The following is a 26723-nucleotide window of genomic DNA, read 5'->3' on the forward strand; positions in this document are numbered from 1 at the left end:
GCGCTGTCGACACCTCAACACATATCGACGATAGTCACCTACGTGACAATCGTTACGTAGATTTGAGAGCGGGAATACGGTGAGAGTTCATTCAAGTGAGATTTCTCACGGCATACGCCTGGTGGAATCGCGTGACATACGTGACAATTGTCATATCACCTCACACGCCGCGTAGAATCAGGCCGGATGAAACGCAAGATCCATATGATAGATATATTTAAGAGAAAATAAAGATTTCATGAAATGGTAATAATTCCGGTGTGCATATTCGTTCGATTGAGGGATAACAGATTCACTACCGTTTTCACAAAAAATCAAACTACTTGCAATTCGTCACTCGCACTGTGAAAATTGAAGATAAATTGAATTTATTGATTAGCATTAGCATTGAGCAAGTTGCACAATATCGTAGGTGGTACGAATTCAGAACTGTTAAGTCAAAAACTAGCCCTCATCCGTTGCTGATGATTGGTAATATCTCTTAGATGAAGGCATGCTTTCTCCAACAGTTAAGAATTGTCCTTGCAACTGCTAAGGAAAAGGAAGGAATGTTAGTTCGACATTTACTTAAGAGAGATGCAGAGAACTCTACGACCTCTCATAAATGTCTCGGGAATTTAGGATGGTTCTATTCTACGCGGCGGGTGGTGTGAAACGACAGTTGTCATTTATTCCATGCGATTCTCACTAGCAAAATAAGTGAGAAAAGCAACCGCTAATGAACTAGGATGGACTCTCACATTATTCTTACAGTCGATATATATCGAGGATTGTTGCATTTCAATGACGTTTCTATGTGATAATCGTCGATACGTTTTCAGGTGTCGACAGCGCAAAATATAGAGTTAAAATGGAAGCGAAACGGTAAGCATAGATTTTGTCGAGGAAAATTCTATACTATTAATGCAATACATATGATATGTTCAATATTTCATCGAATTTCAGAATGCGAGTGACAAACTGCAAGCAGTTCGAACTTATGGTGGCCCGGATGGAAGCACATCCTGCTGTTGCGAAGGGACTAAAATTTTGCGAAGCTTCGCGAATAACGAGAGAATCCTATTTGGAAATTCGGAACGATCTGACCACTGGCTTGAATAGTCTCGGACCTCCGACGCGGTCGGTTCATGAATGGCAAAAGGTAAGTGGATTAAAATTAGTTAAAACGTTAAGCCCCGCGTCGGTCCCTGGCACTGAATATTCCATCTTTTTTACGCCGATCTCACCAGACCGACAGTAGACTATTCGTTCGGAGAGTGTCGGCATTGGGAACGGCAACAACAAAGTTGCAAAATGATATTCAGAAAAGTCCACTATCGATTCGCTGGGACCGACACGGGCCAGTCAAAGAGCTCATTGTCGGTCTCCTATTTAGGTCGGGGCTCAACGTGTTAAATACAAATAGTTGAATTTTTAATTATCAATCCATTTTCGTTGAACTTTTTGTAGGTTTGGACAGATTTTAAATTAAAAGTAAAGCGCAAGCTCGCACATAACAAACGCGAGACAGAAGCGACTGGTGGCGGACCCAACCAATTAATAAATTTATCATCGACAGAGGAAGCGGTAGAAAGTTTGTTGCCTCTCGATTGCGCGGTTTACCAATCAGGTGAGTATTTTCATTATGACAAATCTCATGCCAACTCGTCTTAGGAGTTGGCAGCTCCAACTCAGATAACAGTGAAACGCTGTGGGTGTAAACACATTTTTCTCAAAAAAAATTCTCATACTAGGTGAAATTTATACTTCTCGAAAACATGTTTTTTCTTTAAATTTTTGAAAAAATACATATGAATAGCCCATACAATTTCCAACAAGTCACCGATACTTCGGAATATGGGCACTTTTACAGGGAAGAAGTTTTTTGAACAACTATTTTTATTTTTATTGAAAAGTTACTATTAATGTTAATTTCGTAACATTTTTATGTATAAATTATCGCGATGCTCTGCTACCTTTTTTCTATTTATAAACATGTCAAACGCGAGAATTTACACACAAAAATGTTATGAGTAAAACAATATTTTTTCAGGAGTTTCCATATAAAAATGTCAAAAACCATCAAAGATAAAAGTTCACGTCTTCTACTAAAGTTCATATTTCTAAAGATTTCATAAGATCTAAAACTTTGTGGAATACACTTGATCGCTTTCTTGACTGCAAACAAAATTAGTTGTATTTTGACGTAGGACTACGTCTTTCATTTCTATACCGGGGTGTAAAATCAAAGTTTCGAAAACGAAAGCGTTACGCCGGCGACCGAGATTTTGAGCGTTAATAGCTCCTAAACAACTGAACGAAATGGTATGATAAACACTTCATTCGAAAGATAAAATGTCTACGCGTTCTATACTTTTTACTTTTTGATCTAAAAACTTGTTTCAATAGTCTTAAAACTGCTTTCAAAACAGGCTATTGAAATCACCAATCGGTATATAAGCGAGCGCCGCTCGGAAATCCACTCAGTTCTAATTGAACAGCGATTGGAGCATGTTGTCGCTGTTGTGGTGAAGCTGGTGGTGAAGTTCATCATGAAAGCGCTGATGAACGGTGTCACCAAGAGACTTTTGGTGCACCTTAGGTCAGAAGGGAATCCATCAGGAGGAGAGTGCTGCCACAAACGGTTCCCGTTTGAGACATCGGAGCAGCCGCCGCACACACACATACACGCGCGGAACTTTTCTTGTTCGGATGCCATCCAGCATCGAGAAGATTCGCATTCAGTTTGGAACTGTGAGGGAGCGCAAAAAAGCCGATCCATCAGAAGAAAAAGAGAAGACGACCGAGAGAGTATCAACATCGGAAAAAGGTTCCGTTTGAGACATCGAAGCAGCCGCCACACACACATATATACGTGCGGAAATTCTTTCGTTTAAATGTCATCCAGCATCGAGAAGATTCCGGAAACATATTGTCGTTGTTGAAAAATAATCTGCCAGGGAAATAATCTGCCCATGGGAATTGAAAAATACATTCATGTAAAAGAGTTTTTTTTAATGTTTTCTAACATATAACATATGCGACCAAATACATTTGAATTTGTGATTTTTTAATCAAGTGCAATTAACAGGTGCTTATCGAGTTAGCATTAACCACTGGTGGGCTTCGAGTATCGAAGAGAATCTGAGAAAATTTTATTGTTGCTGAAAAATAATCTGCCAGTTCCCCTGGGAATTGAAAAATACATTCATCCGAAAGAGTTTTTTTTAAATGTTTCCTAACATATAACGCTGCGACCAAATACATTTGTTTTTTTATTTTTCAATCAAGTTCAATTAGCAGGAAAGCTTCTGAAGATTATTCTTCCCCATCAGTAGGATATGTTCGTTTCCAATATTGGATGCGCGTGCAACGGAAAATGTTTCGCATCGCGAAAAACATAATTTTCAATCGATTATTGCTCAGTCGCCGAAAGTTTCAAACTCAGAGAGTTCATTCGCCTCTAGTTTGCCTTCCAAATTGCCATCGTAAACCACTCCTGACTCCGGACAAAAAGCATACTTAAGCGATATTCTGGTGGTGAAACGCATTCATTTTTCGTGAGAACATCGACAAGACAAGATCGTTATTGAACGAGCTGAACAAGCGGAACGAGCTGGACGGCGAGGGATCGAGGGATCGACAGATTCATCACCTGGCCTGACCTGGCCAGAAAATTGGTTCCGTTTGATGCATCGGTGCACCCACCACATACACATACCCATACACACAATTGTTTCGTTTCGTACATGGGCTCACCAATCAAACCATCTGGCAATCACTCATTTCAGGTCCACATAACACCAAGCCGGTTATTTTCAGGAGCACTTCACAACTTTGGAAGAGTTCAATTGAAGTTTTCTAAATATATATGATAATTTTATACATATACTCATCCGCTCACAGATTTACAAGAACTTTCAGCAATCTTGCAATTTATTCATTCATCCATTCATTATGAATTGATTCAGATACAACTTCAAACAAATGATCACTAAATCAACGATAGTCCTACGTCACCCTTGCGGTTATACCACAGATATAACCCACTTCCTGTTTTTTCCAAAGGAAACATGAAAAAGTTGTAAGAAATATATTTTCCCTGTAAAAGTGCCCATCTTCCGATGCACAGATGAATTGTTGGAAGTTGTATTCTTATATTTTTTTGAGAATTCAACATTTTCTAGAAAAATGAGTTTTAATTTTTAAAACATTTTTTCTTAAGCGAAATTTTTTTTTTCAATAAAACACAATTTCCTACATTTCATCCATTGACCAAAATTTTGTAGGTTTATATTTTTTGAGTTATAATTTATTGTAAAAAATAATGAAACATTGTTTTGGCCCTTTTTAAAAAGTAGTCTAATTTTTTTTCAATATTTCAAGTATGCAAAGCTGCTTGAAAGACCCTTAAAAGAGGTGTTTACACCACAACTTTTCACTGATATCTGAGATGGTGTTAACGGCCAGTCGAGTTGGCATGAAATTCGTTTTAAATTAATTCGAAATTAATTCAAAAACTACAATAAATTGATCACATAGGTTCTGTTTTAGGTTTATCCAGTCTTATGTCATCATCACTGGAAATACCAATACCCCTGATGAACGATGTGAATGAGCAAGGCTCTCAGTTAGATGAGTTACAAACAGACGATATTGAGAACGCAAAGAACAACAGAAATCATAAAAGCCAAAACAAACGCAAGCGTGAAATTCTCGACAATACAGACAACCGCCTAAATATGTAAGTTGAGCAAACAAAGTACCTCAAGCGAATGGTTGCAAACTCCGAAGAATGTGCCCGTTATGCAAGGAAGACGTTCAAGCTCAAAGAACAACAGGCCAAGGAATGTCAGGCGTACAAGTTGCGAAAGGAGAAGCAGAGGCAGGAGGAGTTGCAACATAAAATACAACTGTTGGAATATAAAAAGAAGAAGTTATGTCTACTCGAACGCCATGCAGGGAAGAATGAAGACTAAATAAATATTATTATACATTTGATAACTCTGCAATTCTTTAATTAATACTTTCACTCAGTTGTGAATCAGGGAAATGAAACGGTATATGAAGCTCCTTTGAAATAAACTATGTTAATCTGAAATTTTCTGGAAGTTTGAAGGATTCATTGAGATTTTGTTTTGTTGAAGTGATTTTTATATCAATATATAATTTTCACAAAACTATTATAATGTTAAGTAATGGAGCTCAAAATTTGTTGTCGAGTGTCGATGGCTGAAATGTTGATTTCATTATTTGGTTAATCATTTCAGTATTTTCTATCGGCAACCAGTCTTCGTCATTTGTCGGTACATTGAACTGCAGCCTAAGATTATGTAGAGCACAACACACGTTCACAATCCGAGTTGCCTTCTCTGGTTTGTAGTGCAGTTGGCGAGCGCCTAAAGTGCATCGAAATACATTTTTCATGACTCCGATGGTTCTCTCAACAATTATCCTTGTTTTTGAATGTATTTCATTGAATTTGGTGTGTTGAAAATTTGGTGCACTGATAGAAGTGCGAAACGGTGTAATCAAATAGGACTTCAAGGGGTATCCAGCATCTCCTGTAATTAAACTTTTTTTTTGTACAACCATGCACATTGTTTGAAAATGCTTACCTAAAAGCCACGTATTTCTTTCACCATTTTCGTGCTTCTCATTTAGTACACTATCTAATGGACTTTTATTCCAAATAAAGGAATCATGGTTAGAACCAGGGTTGTTGGCATCTACGTAGCGGATTCTTTGTTTATGATCACAGACCTATATAAAATAAAGAAGCAAATAATAGAGATCTTAACAATATATCAGAGAAATACATACCAACATGACGTTCAAACTGTGAAATCCTTTTCTATTGTAATATAAATGCTGAACATTAGCACAAGGCGAAATAATCCGAATATGGGTACCGTCAACACACCCAATTACTCCTGGGAATCCTGTTCTCTCATAAAAGCCATATTTAATCGCGTTTTTTTCCTCTTCATCCAGAGGAAATTGTATGGCAGTTGGACAAACTTCCGTTTCCAAAATGGAAATTATGGATTCTAAAGCCTTCGACAGTGTGGGTTGCGCCATTCCCGCGAACAAATCATTTGCTACGCCTCTTTGGTAACAGCCTTCAGCGAAGAATCTCAACGCTGCTGATAGATTAATTATTGACAGCACCGATGAAGATCCAACAACCACTGATTTACTATATTCAGTAGATATTTAAAAAGATCTTTTGAGACTCGAAAATAACTTACAAACCTGAAATCAGACCCAAATTAAAAATTTAATTGTGCTCAATTTGAATAAAAACTTACGTATCATGTGGTATCTCGAGAGGATTACATTTGTCTCTCAGTTTCCGTCTTTCCAGGTGCATAATTGTAGTCTGCATATACGTACCTTCGTCATCATCCTCGTCATCAGTCCACCAAAACTCAAAAGAACTCATAGCAATTGATACTAACTCTAGTTTCAATTCAAATTCCACTTTTTTAGAAGCAAACCCAATTCAAAACAATGTACTATCAGTAGAGATGCCAGATTTGAAGACATGACTTCATTTTTGAGAAGTTTGGCTTACTGTGAAGGTATTTCCATCATGATTTTTTTAAAATTCACCTGGCATCCCTGGTGCACTAACACACAAAAATCCGAATTCACCGATTTGATAACCAGTCGAATGAACGCCTCGTCTCTTACGATTCATCCAGTCACTTATTAAGAAATGAACCTCTCACTTGAAGTGAGTAAACTTTTGGAATCGGGTGAAATGATTCCCGTGATGGTGAACTGACAACTGTCGTTTCGTATCACCCGATGCGCAGAATAGACCAAGGAATGTATTAGTAGGGGAGGTGAGCCATAGGATACACTCAGCCGGTGTTATTGGCGCATGTTATTATTACTATTAATATTACTATTACTATTACTACGACTACGACTATGACTATGACTTTTACTAATACTATTATAATTACTATTACTATTACTACAGTCAACACTCTCTAGCTCGATATCCGAGGGACCGTCGAGTTAGGGAGGTATCGAGTTATGGAGTGGAGAATGCTTGTAAAATCAATCGAAGGTGCCATGAAATCCATCGAGCTACGGAAAATATCGAGCTACAGATCATCGAGTTTGGGAGAGTTGACTGTATTACTATTACTAGAAAATATGATACTAATTGTTATAAATGAACTTCAGCCTAATTGATACATACAATACCATTACTATCGATTTTCTACGACCCAAAAAGACACTTATTATTCCTCTTCCATTTTCTATTTGTTTTTTGCGATGTCGGCACCTCAACACATGTCGACGATTGTCACCTAGAAATCCCAGTTCACATGACAATCGTCACGTATATTTGAGAGTGGGAATGTGGTGAGAGTTCATTCAAGTGAGATATCTTACGGCATACGCCTGGTGGAATTGCGTGACATAAGTGACAATTGTCATCTCACCTCACACGCCACGCAGAATCAGGCTGTTTGAGAAGTTCATTGCTGTCACATTCCATTCGCGCAGAAGAATCAGGCCCATTGACTTCGAATTAACTAAATATATGGACAATGTGCGATTTTTTGCTCTGCAACAAATATTAGGTGCCTTAATACTACTTTTATTCTTGTATGTAATTCAGATGAACTTAAAGGCGTTCAGACCCTAACTCAAAGTGAAACTCAAATGAATTCAACCAAACCATTACAGCATGATGGATCTCTATCCCGTTAAGGGAATTTTCCAATTATTTTTGTTTAAATTTCTCCATTTGAGGCTCCAATGTCTTCCAAAATGTCACTTGAATCGAGCAACATTTTATCGTCCCTTTGAATCAGATCCCATACGTTTAAGTTGGCCAGAGAATCCTCTACTTCCATTTGATAAAAATTTTGAACACTAATTCGGTTACTTCGGTTATTTTCACGTACCGGTGAAAGTAAGGATCCCGTAGCGATGTTTTGGAAGTTTCTTTTGTAAGTTCTAGATTCTACAGTTGGAGTATTTTGATTTGACTCATTTACAAGTGCAATTACTTTTGGATTCTTCCGTGACAACGTTGAATTAGTTTTTCGGTTAATTTTTCGTTTCAAAACGTTCATTCCTGAAGTGGATGGTTGTGGCTCTGCTATCTCAATTAATGGCATAGCTGAAAAAAGAACCCGTTATGATTGGTATTGGTTAAGGGCTACATAACAACCTGACGAGCTGGAAGCATTTTGAGAAGCTTCTCCAAACGGCAAATAATCGGGAGCGTTCAGTTGTGTTAAAGTTTTGCACATATTTTCACTGCTAAGTGATCGCTGTATAACATTATGGGATTCTTCAGTTGAAGATAAAGGCATCGATTCTTTCTGGAAGCTCGGGACAGGCCCAGTTATCTCGAAACAGCGTTTACCGTATTGATCGATCTTTTGATGAACCATGGCCACGACCGCAATTGTAACGCTTCTGGTTTCATCCAGAAAAGACTTACCCCCTTCAGACCCAAAGAAATCAGAGCTTTGGGCTACTTTTAAAATGTTGTACTTGCCATGGTCCATCACCCGCACAATCAGTGGCAATTCATCAATCATATACAAAACTGCAAACGGAGTTTCTCCACGAGCCTTCGCTACACCCATAGCAGGCGTTTGTATTGCCGGAATAACAATCGACATTGTGCTTAGCGGCGGCTGCGGTGGATTTGGATCTTCCGTTTGTTGTGAATGGTGCACCTTTTGTTCGTGGGATTTCAACAGATAGGGTTTTCCGAATAAGCCACCGCAAATCCCACATCGATAGCCTTCCTTTTCCGCACCTTGGAGCATGCTTTTGTTTTGATTTCCTATATTCGACATTTGCATAATTATACTGTCATGAACGCTACAAACGAAACGCTTTTTTCGATGTTAACGTGAATATTTCAAATTAATGACGGAGAAAATGTCTTTCTTGTCTTGTCGGAGGTTTGCGATACGATAAAAATAAGGATCTTCGATTGGAACGTATCCCACACACCGATCTACTTCGTGACAGCTTTACAACATTCTCGGTACGGCAAATCTGAAACAATTTGATAGTAATTATAATTTCAGTCAGTAACAAGATAAACGATTCAAAATTCACAAATCACATGAGAATGCTTCGTTCGCTTCGATGAACGTATCAAAAATGGCGGATCATCATGCACAAAGCCCAACGTAGTTTGATATATCTACAGGTGTGCTAAATTTTTGGCATCGTTCCCAATCAGCTGTATGGCAAGGCGCGTAGAAGTATATCCTAAGGTGGGTCAACTTGCTAAAACCACTCTTCAGCCATCTTGGAAGTCTACTGTGTTTTGTTTGTAAACAAAACACAATACGCTTGTGCCCAAGCTCGCTCGTGATCAGTCTGTCTCTTTCACACTTCAAGGAAAAAAATCCCCTTCTGCTTTCTTCCGTACTGTTTTCATATACCGCTCCCCTAACCAACTTAGTGACGAAACGGCCTCACCTAGTACCATAGACCCGTCTTGCTGTATGGCACCCGCCATGTTTTTGGTGCCAACATCTCAAACGTCAAAAGTACTTGTTTTCTTCAGAACAGCGATCCGCGTTGACGGCGTTGAGCTTCATTTAGTTTAGGGGAACGTCAAAGAATAGCTGATTTTCAGTTGGAATGAACGTTTTCAAAATATAAAATTATGAATGTAAATTAGCTTTTCTATATCAAATTAGTATTCTATTCAAATTTAAAACATTTTTGTTTGCAGGTGGGTAAAAAGTCTCATACGAGAATTGTTTATGAAGACAACTTTATTTTATAATGAAAAAAAAACAGTAACAATGTTGGAATTGTATAGCCATATGGTTGAATGAAAATCAGAAATACGTGTTTCAAGTAATTAGATAACATGATGTGAAAATTTTCATTCAAGTTTTAAAATTTAAAACCCGGCTTCGTGTCTTCTAATCTGATAGAGATTACACTAACGAGTTTGGGACCCAAATTATGGCCCTAATTTGAAGTCGCCACCAGACGTCGACACCTTGCCACTGTCATCGTGAATTACCAATTTACCACCATCTGATATATCGTGATGTCGATGATGAACTTTTTTGGGCACCTTACACGATCAACCGGATTGACAATAAGGGTGCTCATACACTGTTTGACCGAAGCCAAATATTTGACTCTTTTTGACAGATAAAATTTGGTCAACGTGTACTGATCAAATATATTCTACACAAAACACGACAAGCAAATATTCAATTATTGGATGCCTAAAATATTTTTTCAGTCTGTTCTTCGAACCTGTCGGTACATGGTTAGGTTACCTTGGATATTTCAGTTGATTTTTTTCCATGTTCGGTGTTTGATACTGTTTACTACTTTTTAAAATTGAAGAGTGGCAAACAAAATAGTGTTTGTACAAATATCAAATTAAACCTTATCTGTCAAAAAAAATCAAATATTTGAACTCCGGGCAAACAGTGTACGGCCACCTTAAGTGTCTTCAATATCGTGACAACTAGGCTTTCAACATCTGATCTAACCTCAATCAATATTTTTCCACCTTACACGGCCAATATCGCCCTCAAACCGAGACAACGAAAATATCCGCGATGGCTAGTGGCGACATTTGAGTTTGGGATCCAAACTATTCTCTATCAGATTAGAAGGCTAAAAGGCAATTTTCAATTGGCAAGATTTGAATGAAAATATCTACTTGGTATTATTTAATTAGTTGAAGCGCGTAGTCCTAACCTTAACTTAACCTATTTCCCCTGAATTTTCAGATATTGTTTATTGTTTATTAGATTAGATTATAGGCTGCAAGCCCGTTATCTTTCTTAAAAACTAAACATGGAAAATAAAACTCATCATAAAAATTAAACATGAAAACAGAAATAAAACACATCATCACTTATACATTTAGCTGACCTCTTAAAAATAATCGTAGTCTTCTTCGAATTTCTTCTGTTGTCATATCTATGGAAATCACTTCTTGCAGCATGTTAAACTCACGCATGAATCGAGTTGTAGGTTCGTGTTGGGTGTAATTTCTGGACCTCAGAGGTGGATCAAAAATTCTCCGGCGACGAAGAGAAACGGGGCTGGTGTTAAAATTTATCCGTTCGTAGAGACACGGGCTTCTTATCCGTCCGCTCAATAGTTCACAGAAGAAAGTCATATCTGCGATTCTGTGTCTACTTTTGATAGTATCCATGTCCACTAAATTCAGATATTCCTACTAAAATGTATTATTATTATAGAACGTCAATTTCAGACATAATTTTCGTGTGGGATTTTCTCACCACTTGCAGAAAAAAAGTAATTTGCATTCACATAGAATACTAATTTGATTCGTAAAAGTTAATTTTCATTCATAATTTACACTTTAGAATTCGGTTTTTCTTCTCAAAAATACATCATAATACTCGTTTCACAAATACAGACTGTTCCTTTCACCCAGCAAACATTAAGTCGTATGAATAGCTATAATTGGAGGCGATATACATACAACCAAGACACATTTGTATGATATATGATGCAGATAACTAGCATATACACACAAAAGTGGAGGCGATATACGTATATGCCATATTTTGTACGCATATAAAGCCGTATATAACGATATGCGATGCTTTTTGGACTGATATGCGATTTGATACGACAACGTTACCACTCAATCCATCGATGACATGGAAAATCGTGTTTTTGCATTTTATGCGATTTTAGATATATATGATCGATATTTTGATTGATATTTTATGCGATTGTGATTTGATACGAAATTATATGTGACTTATCATGTGCAAAGTTATACGATTTAATGTTTGCTGGGCAGTTTCAGAGATGCCAGATTATTTTAGTTTGCGAAAATATATGCAAGTTATTTTATCTACAAGCAAATGTTTTTATTCCATAAATGAGACTATGACAGTAGAACCCCGATTATCCGCGAGCGGGTGATTCGCCCGCGGATTATTCGTGACTGCGAGTTCCATAGTAAATCAATAGGCCTTTCCGGAATTTGTTAGTGAGTGGTAGGCCCATGCTCTTTTGTTGTGGTCATGGCTTTTAAATTATTTAGCCACTGGTGTACACTACCTTATAGATGGATAGTTGATTAATTTCTGTATTGATAGAACATAGTTTTAATGTTGAAACATCGCTTTTCGTGTTTGCATTTTTTTGTCCTTTAATGGGTCATCGCGATATTCGTAAATCACGGTGAGTTTGCCCGACTATTCCGCGGATAATCGGGATTCTACTGTAGCTTGAATTAACACATGATGTTTTTTCATCTGTGATTTTCCCAATATCGTGACATTTCATATGAATGCATGATGTTGACATTTTACCTCACGGACTTCCAGACTGAGTTGCCAGATATGCAAGCGCACATTTAATTTTTGTTAGTCTTTTTTTGCGATTGCAATTAAAATTTATAAACTACTGAAATTGTAGGAATCATAAATGGAAGCTTTTGGTTTGGAAAACCGATACTTTGAATAACAAAATACGGTACTTTTCACGATACAAATCAAAATTTCAAAGTAAACTGACAATGTGATGGTGAGAGAGTGGATGAAACTTAACAACGTTTTAGGAATTTTTTAACGTTGAACTCGGTCATTCTTTGCGCTAGTGAGCGGGTTGTGTGTTTCTTCACACTTCGCTATAAAATTTGGAGAATGAAAAGATCTGGGAAAATCACAGATGAAAAAACATCATGTGTTAATTCAAGCTACAGTAGAATCCCGATTATCCGCGGAATAGTCGGGCAAACTCACCGCGATTAACGAAAATCGCGGATGACCCATTAAAGGACAAAAAAGACGGTGGGTAATGTCGGGGACATAACCGGAGTGACGTAGGACTATACAAAGGGGACAGCTTTTGTTAAATATATATTTTAAATATATTGTTTTATTTTCTTCTCCTACGTGTCTACCTGAAAAAAGGATTAGTTTACTGTTTACTCTTTATGAATATGTTGATGGTTCTGAAAAGAACCTTTGGTGTTGTGTTTTTGTTATCACTCGATATTCCCATCTTGTTCGGTTAAACCTTCCTGTTTAGTTATTGCGTTTGCCACTCGCCACAGCTTTCACAGTTGGAAATTTTTTTCCCATCCAGCTTGGGACATGTTGTTCAGTAAATTACATTTAATGCGACGTGCCGGAGAAACACTTTGCCACTCACTGAAACTAATTGTTGCCTTGATGAGCGCCGAACCGAAGCTGCTTTGTTCTTGATGCGGGTTTTCTGATCGTCGTGAGCAGCTTTGCAAGCCAACTCGAGCACTCTGACGGCCGAAAATCTATAATCGCTGTTAGGTATACTGGTGCTCCGGCACCAATCCGTTCGGCCTAGTTACCCTTGCGAAGCAATCAGTGAATGCGACCAACAGGGAACTGGAGACCTGCACGGTTCGAGTGAGACTTTGCCTTTCCCTTAACTTGTCCTCCTTTGTTACGTCCACGATGCCGATGACGTACAACCACACGGGTTTACGGTTTGAAAGAAAATAAGATTTTTTTTTTGGGGTCCGCGTGTTTTATACTCTAGCGGTACACACTCACAGGATAGAGACAAATCGGCAGACTCAGCCAGAGGGGCGAGTCCAACGAGACGAACGAATGAGCGTTAAAAGGGAGCGATGGCAAAAAAATACATCAACTTCCTATTCCTACAGCCACACACACCAAGGAGGATAAATTCATTAAATAAACCTCTCCATTTTTCAGCTCTACTATACACCATTAAATTCAAAACCACTATACTTTATTATCTATTCAAACTGTATTTCATTTCATTTCACCCCACCCCACACCCCACTCCTCCCCTCTTTCCTTCCCATACCACTCCCACCCCCTTCCACTCCACTAATCCCTCCCAAATCCTTTCCACTCCTTTCCTTCCTATCCTCCTGAGAAGGGCCTTTTTGTTTTTTTGTTTTTGGAACACGCCTTTCGCTGGGTCACTTGTGCTTCGTTACTGCTTTGGTCCTCGGATCATTAAATATTTACTTCCCTTTACAGCTTATATTAAATATCTTATGAAGCATAGGATCCCTTCCTACCTTCTTCTTGATTCGAGGATCGAGCGGACAGATCTGATGGATGTTATTTTGGTTTTGGTTTCCCTTTCGCCAGTCCCCTCTGGGCTGGTCTTATTATGGCTCTTCACTGGGCTAGAGGCGAATGAACTGCAAAGTTTAAAGCCTCTTTAAAACAAAGAAGAAGAAGAAGAAAAATACATTCATTACGATTTGTTCGCTCGTTGGATTCACATGCAGGCCAAAAAGGGTCCTTTTCAGGATCACAAAATTATCTTCAATCTAAAGAGTTTATTGTTTTGTTATCACTCGATATTCCCATCTTGTTCGGCTAAACCTTCCTGTTTAGCGATTTGTTGCCACTCGCCACAGCTTTCACAGTTGGAAAATTTCTTCCCATCCAGCTTTGTGACATGTTGTACAGTAAATTACATTCAATGCGACGTGCCGAAGCGCCACTCAGTGTCGCATTGGAGGCGATTTTAACCTGTAATTGAACATATGCGATAACAGTGGTACAGTGTCGACTTTCAATGTGGGGTCATAATTTGGATCTCTATGTTTACAAAAATGTCCAACTAAATAAGTCGCATTACATGTCCGTCCAATTAGCTAAATGTCGAACTAATTGTAAATTACTGTACTTTCAATCTGGAAACAATTCAAGAATTGGTGAAAATTGAATAATCAGGAAAGTCCCCTATCAATAAGCTCAGAACAACTGCCAAATTCACATACTCATCAGATCCTGGCAAACAAATGATGAAAAAATCAATTTGTGTTTTATTATTATTTTGGATATTGTTTTAGAAAGCATTGAACTGTATTTCCTAAACTCTTTTTTGGAAGGTTTAATGGCCATGAAAAGCGCCATTTCGAACGCCCTCGATGCCGCCTTGTTCTGGATTTGCCACCAAAGCAGTTTGTATAAAGAACAAACTTTTTTCTTCTGCTACATGCTGCCGTTTTGCGATTGCGTTTGCCACTCGCCACTCGCTGCAACTGCCTGTTGTTGTCTTGATGTCCACCGAACCGAATTTGTTCAGTTCCGAATCCGGGTTTTCTTATCGTCGCGAGCAGCTTTGCCAGCTAACTCGATCACTTCGGCGGCCGAAACTATATAACGCCGACTAGGTGCACTGGTGCACTGGTACTAACGCGCTCGGCCTAGCTACCCTTGCGGGGAACTCCAGACCAACGCGATTCGAGCGGGATTTTGCCTTTCCCTTCACTTTTCCTCCTTTGCCATGTCCAGACATGGTTGCTTGGGTTGGTTTGTTGATGTGCTGTGATGCGAACTGATGTGGTGTACGGTTTGAATGAGAATGATCGTTACGGCAGCGGAGCGGGGATTTTTAAGCTGACTGGCTGGCTCGAGAATTACGCATGTGTGAGACTGCGACCAATGTTTCGTTCATTTTTTTCTTTTTCTTTTCCAATCGTGCTTCATTCTATTTCGCTGCTGCTCTGGTTGCCCGTTTTGGTCGGTACGATTTGAGGAGCACAAAATGGACCTATCAAAAATGGGCACATAGTGCATTTTGACAATGCTTAATATTTCACAATTATTCAATTATTTATCTCAAGAAAAATGAAATGTTATTCGTTATGATAGATGCGTAGATATATTTCCTATCAATTGATGCAAAAACCTTTTCGATCTATTGAGAAATGCTCGAGTTATAAGCGTTCCAAATCTTGCATTTTTTCCTACTTGTTCAGTGCCTAGATTTCCATTTCACCCCCTATATCTTCCGGTTAGACGTAGTCCTACGTCAAAAATGCAAACACGAAAAGAGATGTTTCAACATAAAAACTATGTTCTATCAATACAGAAATCAATCAACTATCCATCTATAAGGTCGTGTATACCAGTGGCTAAATAATGTAAAAGCCATGACCACAACAAAAGAGCATTGGCCTACCACTCACTAACAAATTCCGGAAAGGCCTATTGATTTACTATGGAACTCGCAGTCACGAATAATCCGCGGGCGGATCACCCGCTCGCGGATAATCGGGGTTCTACTGTCATAGTGTCATTTATGGAATAAAAACATTTGCTTGCAGATATAATAACTTGCATATATTTCCGCAAACTAAAATAATCTGGCATCTCTGAAACTGAAAGGAACAGTCTGTATTTGTGAAACGAGTATTATGATGTATTTTTGAGAATAAAAACCGAATTCTAAAGTGTAAATTATGAATGAAAATTAACTTTTACGAATCAAATTAGTATTCTATGTGAATGCAAATCACTTTTTTTCTGCAAGTGGTGAGAAAATCCCATACAAAAATTATGTCTGAAACTGACGTTATATTATAATAATACATTTTAGTAGGAATATCTGAAAATTCAGGGGAAATAGGTTAAGGTTAGGACTACGCGCTTCAACTAATTAAATAATACCAAGTATTTTACCAATTGAAAATTGCCTTTTAGCCTTCTAATCTGATAGAGAATAGTTTGGATCCCAAACTCAAATGTCGCCACTAGCCATCGCAGATATTTTCGTTGTCTCGGGTTGAGGGCGATCAAGACGGGTCTATGGTACTAGGTGAGGCCGTTTCGTCACTAAGTTGGTTAGGGGAGCGGTATATGAAAACAGTACGGAAGAAAGCAGAAGGGGAATTTTTTCCTTGAAGTGTGAAAGAGACAGACTGATCACGAGCGAGCTTGGGCACAAGCGTATTGTGTTTTGTTTACAAACAAAACACAGTAGACTTCCAAGATGGCTGAAGAGTGGTTTTAGCAAGTTGGCCCACCTTAGGATATACTTCTACGCGCCTTGGAGGGCGATATTGACCGTGTAAGGTGGAAAAATATTGATTGCGGTTAGATCAGATGTTGAAAGCCTAGTTGTCACGATATTGAAGATAGTGATCCCCGATAATCGTTCGATTAATCGATTAATCGAATACTTCCTACAGAAATAGATTATTAATCGAACGAATACTGCACGATCAATAATCGAAGCGAACGAATAATTTACGTCGATTAATCGATCCAAACCCAGAATAGAAAAAAACGTACGGCCGCTGCAGTTTTATCCTGAAAATCAATCATTATTTTTGATGCTCCCCTAAGTTCGTAAACGATGCTCAATGACGTCAACGCGAATTAAGCTTTGTTTACAAGGGGAGCGTAAAAGATAATAATTGATTTCGGCGAAATGAACACTTTTTTGATTCCATATGGCTTTCTAGCAAATGAGAAATATTAGTCTAACTAATTATTTCTTTCGGAGTGACGATTTATCGATTAATCGATTATTTGGGGCGATTAATCGTATCGAATAACAAACTGCTGAAAACTATTCGATTAGCTGATGAACGATTAATATCAAAAATCGGGGATCACTAATTGAAGACACTTATTGTCAATCCGGTTGATCGTGTAAGGTGCCCATCAAGGCGCCTAGAAGTATATCCTAAGGTGGGCCAACCTGCTAAAACCACTCTTCAGCCATATTGGAAGTCTACTGTGTTTTGTTTGTAAACAAAACACAATACGCTAGTGCCGAAGCTCGCTCGTGATCAGTCTGTCTCTTTCACGCTACAAGCAAATAATTCCCCTTCTGCTTTCCTCCGTTCTGTTTTCATAATCCGCTCCCCTAACCAACTTAGTGACGAAACGGCCTCACCTAGTACCATAGACCCGTCTTGGTACCCATCAAGGCGGTATAATAAGGTGGAACGTTATGTCAGAACTGCTGTTCAGCCCAAGGCGCGTAGAAGTATATTCTAAGGTGGGCCAACTTGCTAAAACCACTCTTCAGCCATCTTGGAAGTCTACTGTGTTTTGCTTGTAAACAAAACGCAATACGCTTGTGCCGAAGCTCGCTCCTGATCAGTCTGTCTCTTTCACGCTTCAAGGAAATAATTGCCCTTCTGCTTTCTTCCGTACTGTTTTCATATACCGCTCCCCTAACCAACTTAGTGACGAAACGGCCTCACCTAGTACCATAGACCCGTCTTGGTTCAGCCATTACTTGAGTTCGAATTGACAGCGGCCAAACGAACGGCTAGAGTTTTCCGAGAAAGAGGATAACAAATGGCATGCAATGAGGAGTGCATGCCGCTATGTGTTTGCTGCGCATAAATGTTGGTTTTGTTTACGCTGTTGGCATCATTGTAGTGTTTCGGTGACTGCTGCAAGTTATTGTCTGCATTGCTGTTCTACGGGACGTGAGGGTTGTTGCCGTTGCTGCTGGGATTGGGAACTCAGCGATTGTGGGAGCTTTGCTAGTGGGTATATAAAAGAGGTGGCTCTTAATAACCGGTGGGCTTGTGCCGTACTGCTTTAGCTGGAGACTCGCCTGATCGTTCGGGTTGTGAGACACAACAGCTAGTTCGATTGAAACCAGCCCAGCGTAGGTATATGTTGGTGGGGACCGCTATGTAGCATAAAGATTTGATGTACTTTGTTTATAAACAAAAAAGCCGCTGTCATTTTCCATCCCCTCTCGCATCATCCATGTCTTATCATTATACTGTCGAAAACGAACCACCTGTCAATTCCAGCTCCTTGGTGCCCATAAGGTCCGCTTAAGGGTGTCGGAATCAGATAAATGTCATAGGATCGGTGTAGCATACATTCGACTTGTTTTATTAACACCTATCTTTATTTACATTTGAAACTGGTGTCAAATAAATGGCAATGCCAGCAAAGTTATGTTTTGAATGTGGATTTTTGTTTTGAACATGTTCGCTAGCGATGGGTCCCATATTGTACTCATGCAATTGTGGCCAACGACACAGAATTTTGCTCAACAGACTCAATGATGCTACAGAGGTAAAAGAATCGGATAAAGCAATAGAACAGACAATCGACTCCGCTTGGGAAGACGGCGATGTTGAGTTCGATCGAACACTAGTAAGTGCGTGATGTGTTTCGTATATTAGCCAACATGAATATACGGTATAATTACAGGTAGCTGTACTTCACACCTTAAAGGGAACCACCGTAGCAGAAGAGAACCTAGAGAACATGCTGCAAGAGTATCGAAACGACCGGACAAGTTTAATATTCTCTTCTCTGCATCTCGATAACCGGATGTGTTGCTGCCAGAAAGTGTCTCACAAATTGTCGATTATTTTGAACATGGGTTTAGCTGAATTGCTTTTCCAAAACCCACCAAACGAACAGCGGTTGCTAGAAATATTGGAACAAATCGAACCATTTGTGGATACTTTCAAAGAGGATGCAATATTTGACCATTTCCTGCAAGACCTTTGGAATTTCAGTATGAGCAACGACAAACGAGCTCTTATTTGCAAACTAACATCAGTGTCACCTGAAAATCTCAATGCTTTAGTTGAAAGAATATTATCTGAAGAACGAGAGATTATCTTTCACGATCCTAATTTTAGTCGTTTGGCAGCAATAGTTGTGATACCAGAGGTTTTTAGACATGTTAGTTATTATTTAGCTGGAAAAAAAACTGATGAGAGAACGGAAAAATTGTTGAAGGCTATTCTTAAAACAGTGAAACTAAACTTACCGACGAAAAAATTCCTTGGTTTATACCCATTAAAATTGAGTTCAATTGCAATTTTGATGAATGAAGTATTGAATCCAGCCGACCCTCTTATATTGAAGTTGCTGGAACAGGTTAAATCGGATTGTTATTTGGATTTTGTCCTTCTAGTTACTCATTTTCCAATATTTTTGCATTTCAAATGACAATAAAGTATTTGTTAACAATTATAATTCGGTTGCATGTTGTACTTTGTGTTTTTACATTGGAGGTAATTGTAGCCCTAGCTGCTTGTTAATTCTCTTTAGTCTCAGATTGCAGCCGATAAGTTCTCTGGCCTGTCGAATCTGCTCGCAGCCATGGACTTCCAACACAGGGATGTATGAGCGACTGATCTCATCAATTTCTTTTCTGATGACCGTTTCAAGGTTTTGTTCAGAACTACAGCGAAGTTCCCGAAGATGATGAACTAAATCTTTCGAACTGTTCATCGAGGAACCGGTTGGCCCCTGTAGTCGGACGTATCCGTATATTCGCACCGTGCAGTTCCGAGGTGTTTGCCCGTAGAAGTTATCGAAATTAAGTCTCAGTTGGAATGTGCCATCCGCCAGCTGCATTGTCCTGCAGTTTCCAAGTTAATGATTAATGGTTTATAGCTTGTACATTGTAGCAAACCTACTCAGGAAGACTAGATATCATGAGGGAATCCAAGCAAGAGCTGTTTTCGCGCAGGTAACCAATCACAGCACATCGTCCGTAATGCATCGTGGAAGGATGTCGCTCTAGTACTATTTCCTCTACAAGCAGCGGCTCGCAATGCTCACAAAATTTAGGAATACGCAAATCGAGTACATGGTTGTCCATTTTTATTAGAAAAATATCCGTAAAAAAAGAAATAAAAAGGGAATTCACAATATATAATATGCGGTCTTCACTCGGCTTGGAATACCTTAAGCCGGGTTCAGACGGTGCGAGTAAGCATACGAGTCGATCTAGTCAGTTACTGCAGTGCAGCTACTCACACCGTGTGAACACATCATTCCAGTTAGTGTCATGTGTGATTCGGCGTGCGAGCTACTTCAAAGTTTTTTGAATTTACTCGCACTCGCATCCCTCAAAACGTCAAAAACAGAATTTAGCGCTCGAATCAGGGATGCCAAATCTTTACATTGTCTTGACATGTCTCTATTTTTAAGATATTTGAAAATGTGCGAAGATATTTATAGATTTGAAAATTATTGGAAAACTAATACGTTTTCTTTTTGAGATAACTTTATTGGGAATCTGAATATAAAATCATTATCGGGCACAATTTTCATTCAGAATTCACTCACAACTTGCAAAAAAAAGTATTGTTCTAAGAAACAGAATACATAATCGATATAAAAAAGTAGATTTTCCTTCATTATTTTAGTTTTCGAGGCGTATTTGTTCCTTCTGCAAATCTACTATCATTTTCATTTTCCTCATCTGACAAATTCGGACCTGATTGCTGTTTCTGACTATTTGATGAACATTTGAAAAATCGTCTGGCATCTCTGGTAAACCCGTGCCGTAGTATCTAGTTTCTTGCCAGCAGCTCACATTGTGTGAACGGACAAGGCGAGTCAACCATTTGTCAAGCGAGTTCACCGGGTCAGTAGCTGCTCATTGTGAAGTCAGCTACTAGCAACGTATAAATGGACCTTTAGGGTGGGTTTAGACTAGTGATATATTCATGTGAAGAAATATGATGAGATTTATAGAAATCGCATCAACCGTTTACACTAGCGTGAACTTCTATAATGAATATATTCATATTTTCGGTGAATTTATTCACCTAAAGTAGAACTGCATCCAACTTTAGTGATTTCTCACCAGTGAGAAATTCACAAGCGTTTACATATGCTGAATTTATTCAAGTTATATATACCTCGAATAAGTGTATCATATTTATTCTCACCCGTTTACACCTATTTTCACGTGAATAAATCCATCTATAGCTATAGATCTCCCTAATGTAAACCCGCCATTAGATACTGGATGCAGAAAAGTTAAAGTAAACAACCACATTGAGTTGTATTGGTGTAGTTACATTGCTTCGTTCGAACCAAGGCGCTTATATCAATGTATAACAGGTGAAGCAACATCATCACTTCAATAAGAAGGGAATTACGGTTTGTGGAGCGGGGGTTGTTTGTTTAGTTATTGCTAGGATATGCTATTTTTGCCTTTTTACATGCGAGAGTGTGGAAATGAGAATGAAATACTACAAAATCATCCCTTCTATTTCACATAAATTCGCAAAAGCCGAACATAGTAGGCATCGTTCGAATAAGCGTCGTAGCAGTTTGTAGAGAGCCGCCGGCAGCGTTCTGTTGCTGTTTGTAAACAATACCGACAGCAATTCCAATATGGCTGAAAGTGCATTTCATATGATTGTTTCACCTGGTACATATAGAGGCGCCTTGGTTCGAACCAAGGCGCTTGTATAAATGTATAACAGGTGAAGCAACATCATCACTTCAATGAGAAGGGGATTACGGTTTGTGGAGCGGGGGTTGTTTGTTTTGCTATTGCTAGGATACGCCATTTTTGTATTTTCACATGCGAGAGTAGTGGATGAACTAGATGAGAATGAAATTCTACAAAATCATCCCGTCTTTCTCACATAAATTCGCGAAAGCCGAACAAAGTAGGCATCGTTCGAATAAGCGTCGCAGCAATTTGTAGAGAGCCGCCGGCAGCGTTCTGATGCTGTTTATAAACAATACCAACAGCAATTCCATTATGGCTGAAAGTGCATTTCATATGATTGTTTCACCTGGTATATATATAGAGTCGCCTTGGTTCGAACCTAAAGGCTGATTTAGACGATGCCAGTCAGCGCTCTAGTTGAAGTATCCAGTGAACAGAGAACAGACACTTTGTTCAAGTTACTTGTGTGTAATTGGCCTCGAACTTGTCTGTTCTCTATTCACTGGATACTTCAACTAGAGCGCTGACTGGCATCGTCTAAATCAACCTTAAGACAAGACGTGACAACTGGCTTCTTACTCTTCTTTCTGCATTTTCTTCGACCAAGTACTAGATAACAGGGAAGCGAGATGTGAAGGTTGCCAAATGTTATAAAATTTCGGAAGATTATTTTCCCATGAAGAACATGTGTTCTTCGTATCATGTATTTTCTGAGCTGCACCATTTTTTTGTATTAATTTTTCAACCGAATGTCACATATTTCAAACAATAAGTATTTTCCGGTTATTTTGGTATGCGAAAAAATTAAATGTGAAGAAATAAAGAAAGCTCGAAAACGTCGATTTGATAGTAGGAATATGATATGTTGAAATACATGAGTTGAATTCAAAGTTCATTTTATTAATCAAGAGATTTCGGGCCTTACCGTTAACATTTCACGATGAAAACGAAATGAACGACACGCCATTAAATATTGTTTCACGAGTTAGAGAAAATGATGGGTTTTCAGGTAGAATGAACACTTTTCAAATAGAAATTATGAATGAAAATTAACCTCTCCGTATCAAATTAGTGTTCAATGTGAATGGAAAACTTTGCTTCCTTCATTTGGTAAAATAATCTCGTACGAAAATTGTATCTGAAGATAATTTTATATTATAATGATAAGTTTTAGTGAGAATATCGGAAAGTGTATAAAAAACAAGTCAAGTTAGGGTAAGAAAGACGTGCTTCAAGTAAATAAATAACGTCAAGTAAAAATTTTCACTCAGGTTTTAGCAATTTTAAAGTGCCTTCGGGCCGAGTAGCGAGATCTGTAAAAAAACTAATTTCGTATCCAGATATCGACACTATATCGTTGTCATCGCGGATACACCTCATAAAATAAGGCCTTATAATTTAACTTTGATATCGTTCAAATACTAACAGTACTGAAATATTGACAAAATAATACATTCCCAAATTATAACATAGCGTTTATTCAGGTTTTTTATAGGTATGTATGATTTATTCAGATTCCAACATGATTTTAAATACTTTTTCTGTTGCCTTGGTTGTTATTTGGAAAATAACAAACAATTGAATGCTCTTCTCTGCTAGGTCACTGCTATTATGCTATGCTAGATGACATAAAAATCCCGAAAAGATGTAGGGTGGAAATTCCGATGCAATGTTTCCTACTCTTCGGGAACTGAACACCGGACGTAATAGAAACGAAATTATACAAAGAATCAATTATAGAAATTAGCGCTAAATTGAATTGTGAATGCAACTATATTTCAATTTTGAATATACTTGGCAACACTGTGAAAATGTTGGAAATCCTATTTTTGTATATTTATCTTTGCCAATCATTTTCTTCACCAGCCAATCAGATGCCGAGTTGCAAGTGGTCCAAGTTTGACAGGAAAAGTGGTCCGGAATCGGCCCCTCATTGTCATGTCTCGTCTCAGGTTCGAACTCGTCAGCTTCTATCGAACAAAATTGTTTGTTTCTCTTCGTCAGTTATCGCACAATCAAGTTTTCGTGCGTACTCCGATCCAGTATCACCGTAGCCATAGGGTAAGGTTACATTGGTTCGGAGTACGCACGAAAATTTGATTGTGCGATAAATGACGAAAAGAAACAAACAGTTTTATTCGATAAAAGCTGACGAATTCGAACGAAGCAAGTGGGAAGCAATGTAACCACACCAATACAACTCTATGTGGTTGTTTACTTCTCACTGTATGCTTTTCGTGCAGCCTTATTTTCGTAAGAAGCTGCAGGCAGTATCACCGTGGCCTTAGCCTCATGCACAGCTTGCGTAGATATCACAATTATTTTAAATCCAACAGAAAGTTGTTAATAGTAAAAAGATCATATAAGATTTGATCAATTGGTTCATACATCATAAAAATTAATAAATCGAAATCGTACAATTTCGATTTGTACAAAGTAAGTAGAATAGAAGTTAGTCTCCTGACTGCTTTGTTCAAGTAGTGGTAGGCAAAGAAGAAAAGCAAAAAAATGTAAAAACATCGATCGAATCCATATAGATTCGAACATTTTTGATTTGTTTTAAATTGTAACAAAAGAACTGTCTCAAAATATGTTTCTAAATGATGAAATAGCAGTTTACTTAATCATTTTAAAATAGAAAACAGTGAAATTATCGCACCTGTATTATAAAAATATCGCAAAAACCGATGAACAAATGTTTGGAATGATTATATCGAAGCAGTGTCGTTCCCGTAAATTGTTAATATGATGAAAGATTAACTCCCACATTGCTGATTTTTTTTCTCTTTTATTGAAGCATCCATCAAGAATCATCGTGACGCTTTCATTGGTTTCGGTTTGGAGTGTTCAGTCGTAGTGAGGCCACTGAAGGGACCAAATTGGCGTTTCTGGAAAACGAGAAAAACATTTCCTCCATTCCGGGTCATCTTCCGAAGTGATTGTAAATAAATATTTTGCACTTACGCAAGAATTGAATGTATAAATTTGAAATTTAGTGTAATACCATTGGAACGGAACGTTTTGGAAGATCCAAACAGCGAATGCATGGAATAGCTGAAAACATCTCCGATTAGTTTGTCTTATCACAATTTATATAAGACACACTTAACTCCAGTACGAAGACGTCTTTGCTGATTATAGGTTAAAACAGTATCCCCAAAAGAGTCCGGCGGAAAATGAAGCGATCAAACAAACATGCTTCTCGCATCGAACGAGCTGTTGTATCCGAAAAAGTTTAACCATTTCCGTCGCAACAATTTCTTCAAGACTTCTCAAATTTTTTCTGCTCCGGCATCGCGGGACCTGGCACTTCGACATAGTGCTGAAGTAAACAAACACTGTTCAGTATGAAATCGATAAAAAATCACATCAAACCTTACCTGCAGTGAAAATGCGGTACAATATCGTGTTTAAAGTCAGCTCGACTTACGATTTTGTTACTTTCTACGATTTTTTTAACTTTTAAAAACAATAAATATTGAATAAACTTCCGAACATCGAACAAATTGAGGATTGTTTATGACTAACATCTTTGTGTGTGTAACACATGCGCGCTCCGTGTGTATACACAGGTAATATCACTTAGGGTGGGTTTAGACTAGGGATATATTCATGTGAAGAAATATGATGAGATTTATAGAAATCGCATCAACCGTTTACACTAGCGTGAACTTCTATAATGAATATATTCATATCTTCGGTGAATTTATTCACCTGAAGTAGAACTGCATCTAACTTTAGTGATTTCTCACCAGTGAGAAATTCACAAGCGTTTACATATGCTGAACTTATTCAAGTTATATATACCTCGAATAAGTGTATCATATTTATTCTCACCCGTTTACACCTATTTTCACGTGAATAAATCCATCTATAGCTATAGATCTCCCTAATGTAAACCCGCCATTACCTTCCATTCTTCGTACTTTGGCCGCCGGCAGCTGTTTGTAAACAATACCTACAGCAATTCCAATATGGCTGAAAGTGCATTTCATATGATCGTTTCACCTGGTATATGTAGAGGCGCCTTGCCTCCAATCATACTGCCATTATTTGCTATAAACAAGGTCGTGCTAGATTGGTGGAACAAAATCATATCGCTAGAAATGTGAATGCAAGTATAAAATGCCACATAATTAATAATTCAAAAACCAACAAATTCAATCGAATATTAACAAAAATGTGTAAAAATACGCTTGCAACAGGTGATCGACTCAGCTCTCACTTGATGAAGCGTTTCATATGTATAGAGCTGAACATTTATTTCGATATATCGTTCCACCCATCTAGCATAGGATAAAACTTCAGCGGTCGTACGTTTTTTTCTCTGGGTTTGGATCGATTAATCGACGTAAATTACTCGTTCGCTTCGATTATTGGTTGCGCAGTATTCGTTCGATTAATAATCGATTTCTGCAGAAAGTATTCGATTAATCGATTAACCGAACGATTATCGGGGATCACTAGTCATGGATGATTTCGCGCTTTGATCTGATTGGTTGACGAATATATATATTTTTTATTCTTTATTTTTGAGACTTTCAGCCTCCTGGGCTGGTTCGTCTCAGAGGTTGACGAATAAAAATTATATTATTGAAGAAAAAAACGCGCTTATTGTGAATGATCGTAAATCCGGTATAAGCGCGACTTTCAACAGAATGACGACCCGAAGCAAAGTCATCATGCGGGAATACCTGCTCTCAAAACACCTCCGAAATAACCGGACTTCAACACTATTGAGTATCTTTGGTGGGAAATCAAGAACCATCTGA

General features: G+C 38.3%; 3 protein-coding genes and 1 long non-coding RNA gene across 5 annotated transcripts; 2 read left to right on the forward strand and 2 right to left on the reverse strand.

Moving 5' to 3' along the window:
• Nucleotides 1–816: 816 nt before the first annotated feature.
• LOC129776007 (uncharacterized) lies at nucleotides 817–24955 on the forward strand. Its single transcript, XM_055781366.1, has 4 exons — nucleotides 817–864; nucleotides 946–1141; nucleotides 1450–1609; nucleotides 24749–24955. Exons 1-4 carry the CDS (start codon nucleotides 851–853, stop codon nucleotides 24898–24900), a joined length of 522 nt encoding a protein of 173 aa, XP_055637341.1. The 5' UTR covers nucleotides 817–850; the 3' UTR covers nucleotides 24901–24955.
• On the reverse strand, nucleotides 7575–9124 carry LOC129776005 (uncharacterized). 2 transcript variants are annotated; one of them, XM_055781363.1, is made up of 3 exons: nucleotides 9088–9124; nucleotides 8180–9024; nucleotides 7575–8128 (listed from the first exon to the last, which is right to left on the reverse strand). In XM_055781363.1, the coding sequence occupies exons 2-3, from the start codon at nucleotides 8823–8825 to the stop codon at nucleotides 7737–7739; spliced, it is 1038 nt and encodes a 345-aa protein (XP_055637338.1). In that variant the 5' UTR covers nucleotides 8826–9024; nucleotides 9088–9124; the 3' UTR covers nucleotides 7575–7736. The 2 variants fall into 2 exon arrangements, with proteins under 2 accessions (XP_055637338.1, XP_055637339.1); XM_055781364.1 differs by lacking the exon at nucleotides 9088–9124 and having other exon boundaries at nucleotides 8180–9039.
• LOC129776006 (uncharacterized) lies at nucleotides 18041–19727 on the forward strand. Its single transcript, XM_055781365.1, has 2 exons — nucleotides 18041–18890; nucleotides 18948–19727. Exons 1-2 carry the CDS (start codon nucleotides 18732–18734, stop codon nucleotides 19698–19700), a joined length of 912 nt encoding a protein of 303 aa, XP_055637340.1. The 5' UTR covers nucleotides 18041–18731; the 3' UTR covers nucleotides 19701–19727.
• On the reverse strand, nucleotides 20749–21579 carry LOC129776008 (uncharacterized). The gene is made up of 2 exons (XR_008743044.1): nucleotides 21437–21579; nucleotides 20749–21381 (listed from the first exon to the last, which is right to left on the reverse strand). It is a non-coding gene; the product is annotated as an uncharacterized LOC129776008 (long non-coding RNA).
• Nucleotides 24956–26723: the final 1768 nt, after the last annotated feature.

The sequence above is a fragment of the Toxorhynchites rutilus genome, chromosome 3 (assembly GCF_029784135.1).
Source record: "Toxorhynchites rutilus septentrionalis strain SRP chromosome 3, ASM2978413v1, whole genome shotgun sequence".
In the NCBI taxonomy this organism is placed as follows: Eukaryota; Metazoa; Arthropoda; class Insecta; order Diptera; family Culicidae; genus Toxorhynchites; species Toxorhynchites rutilus.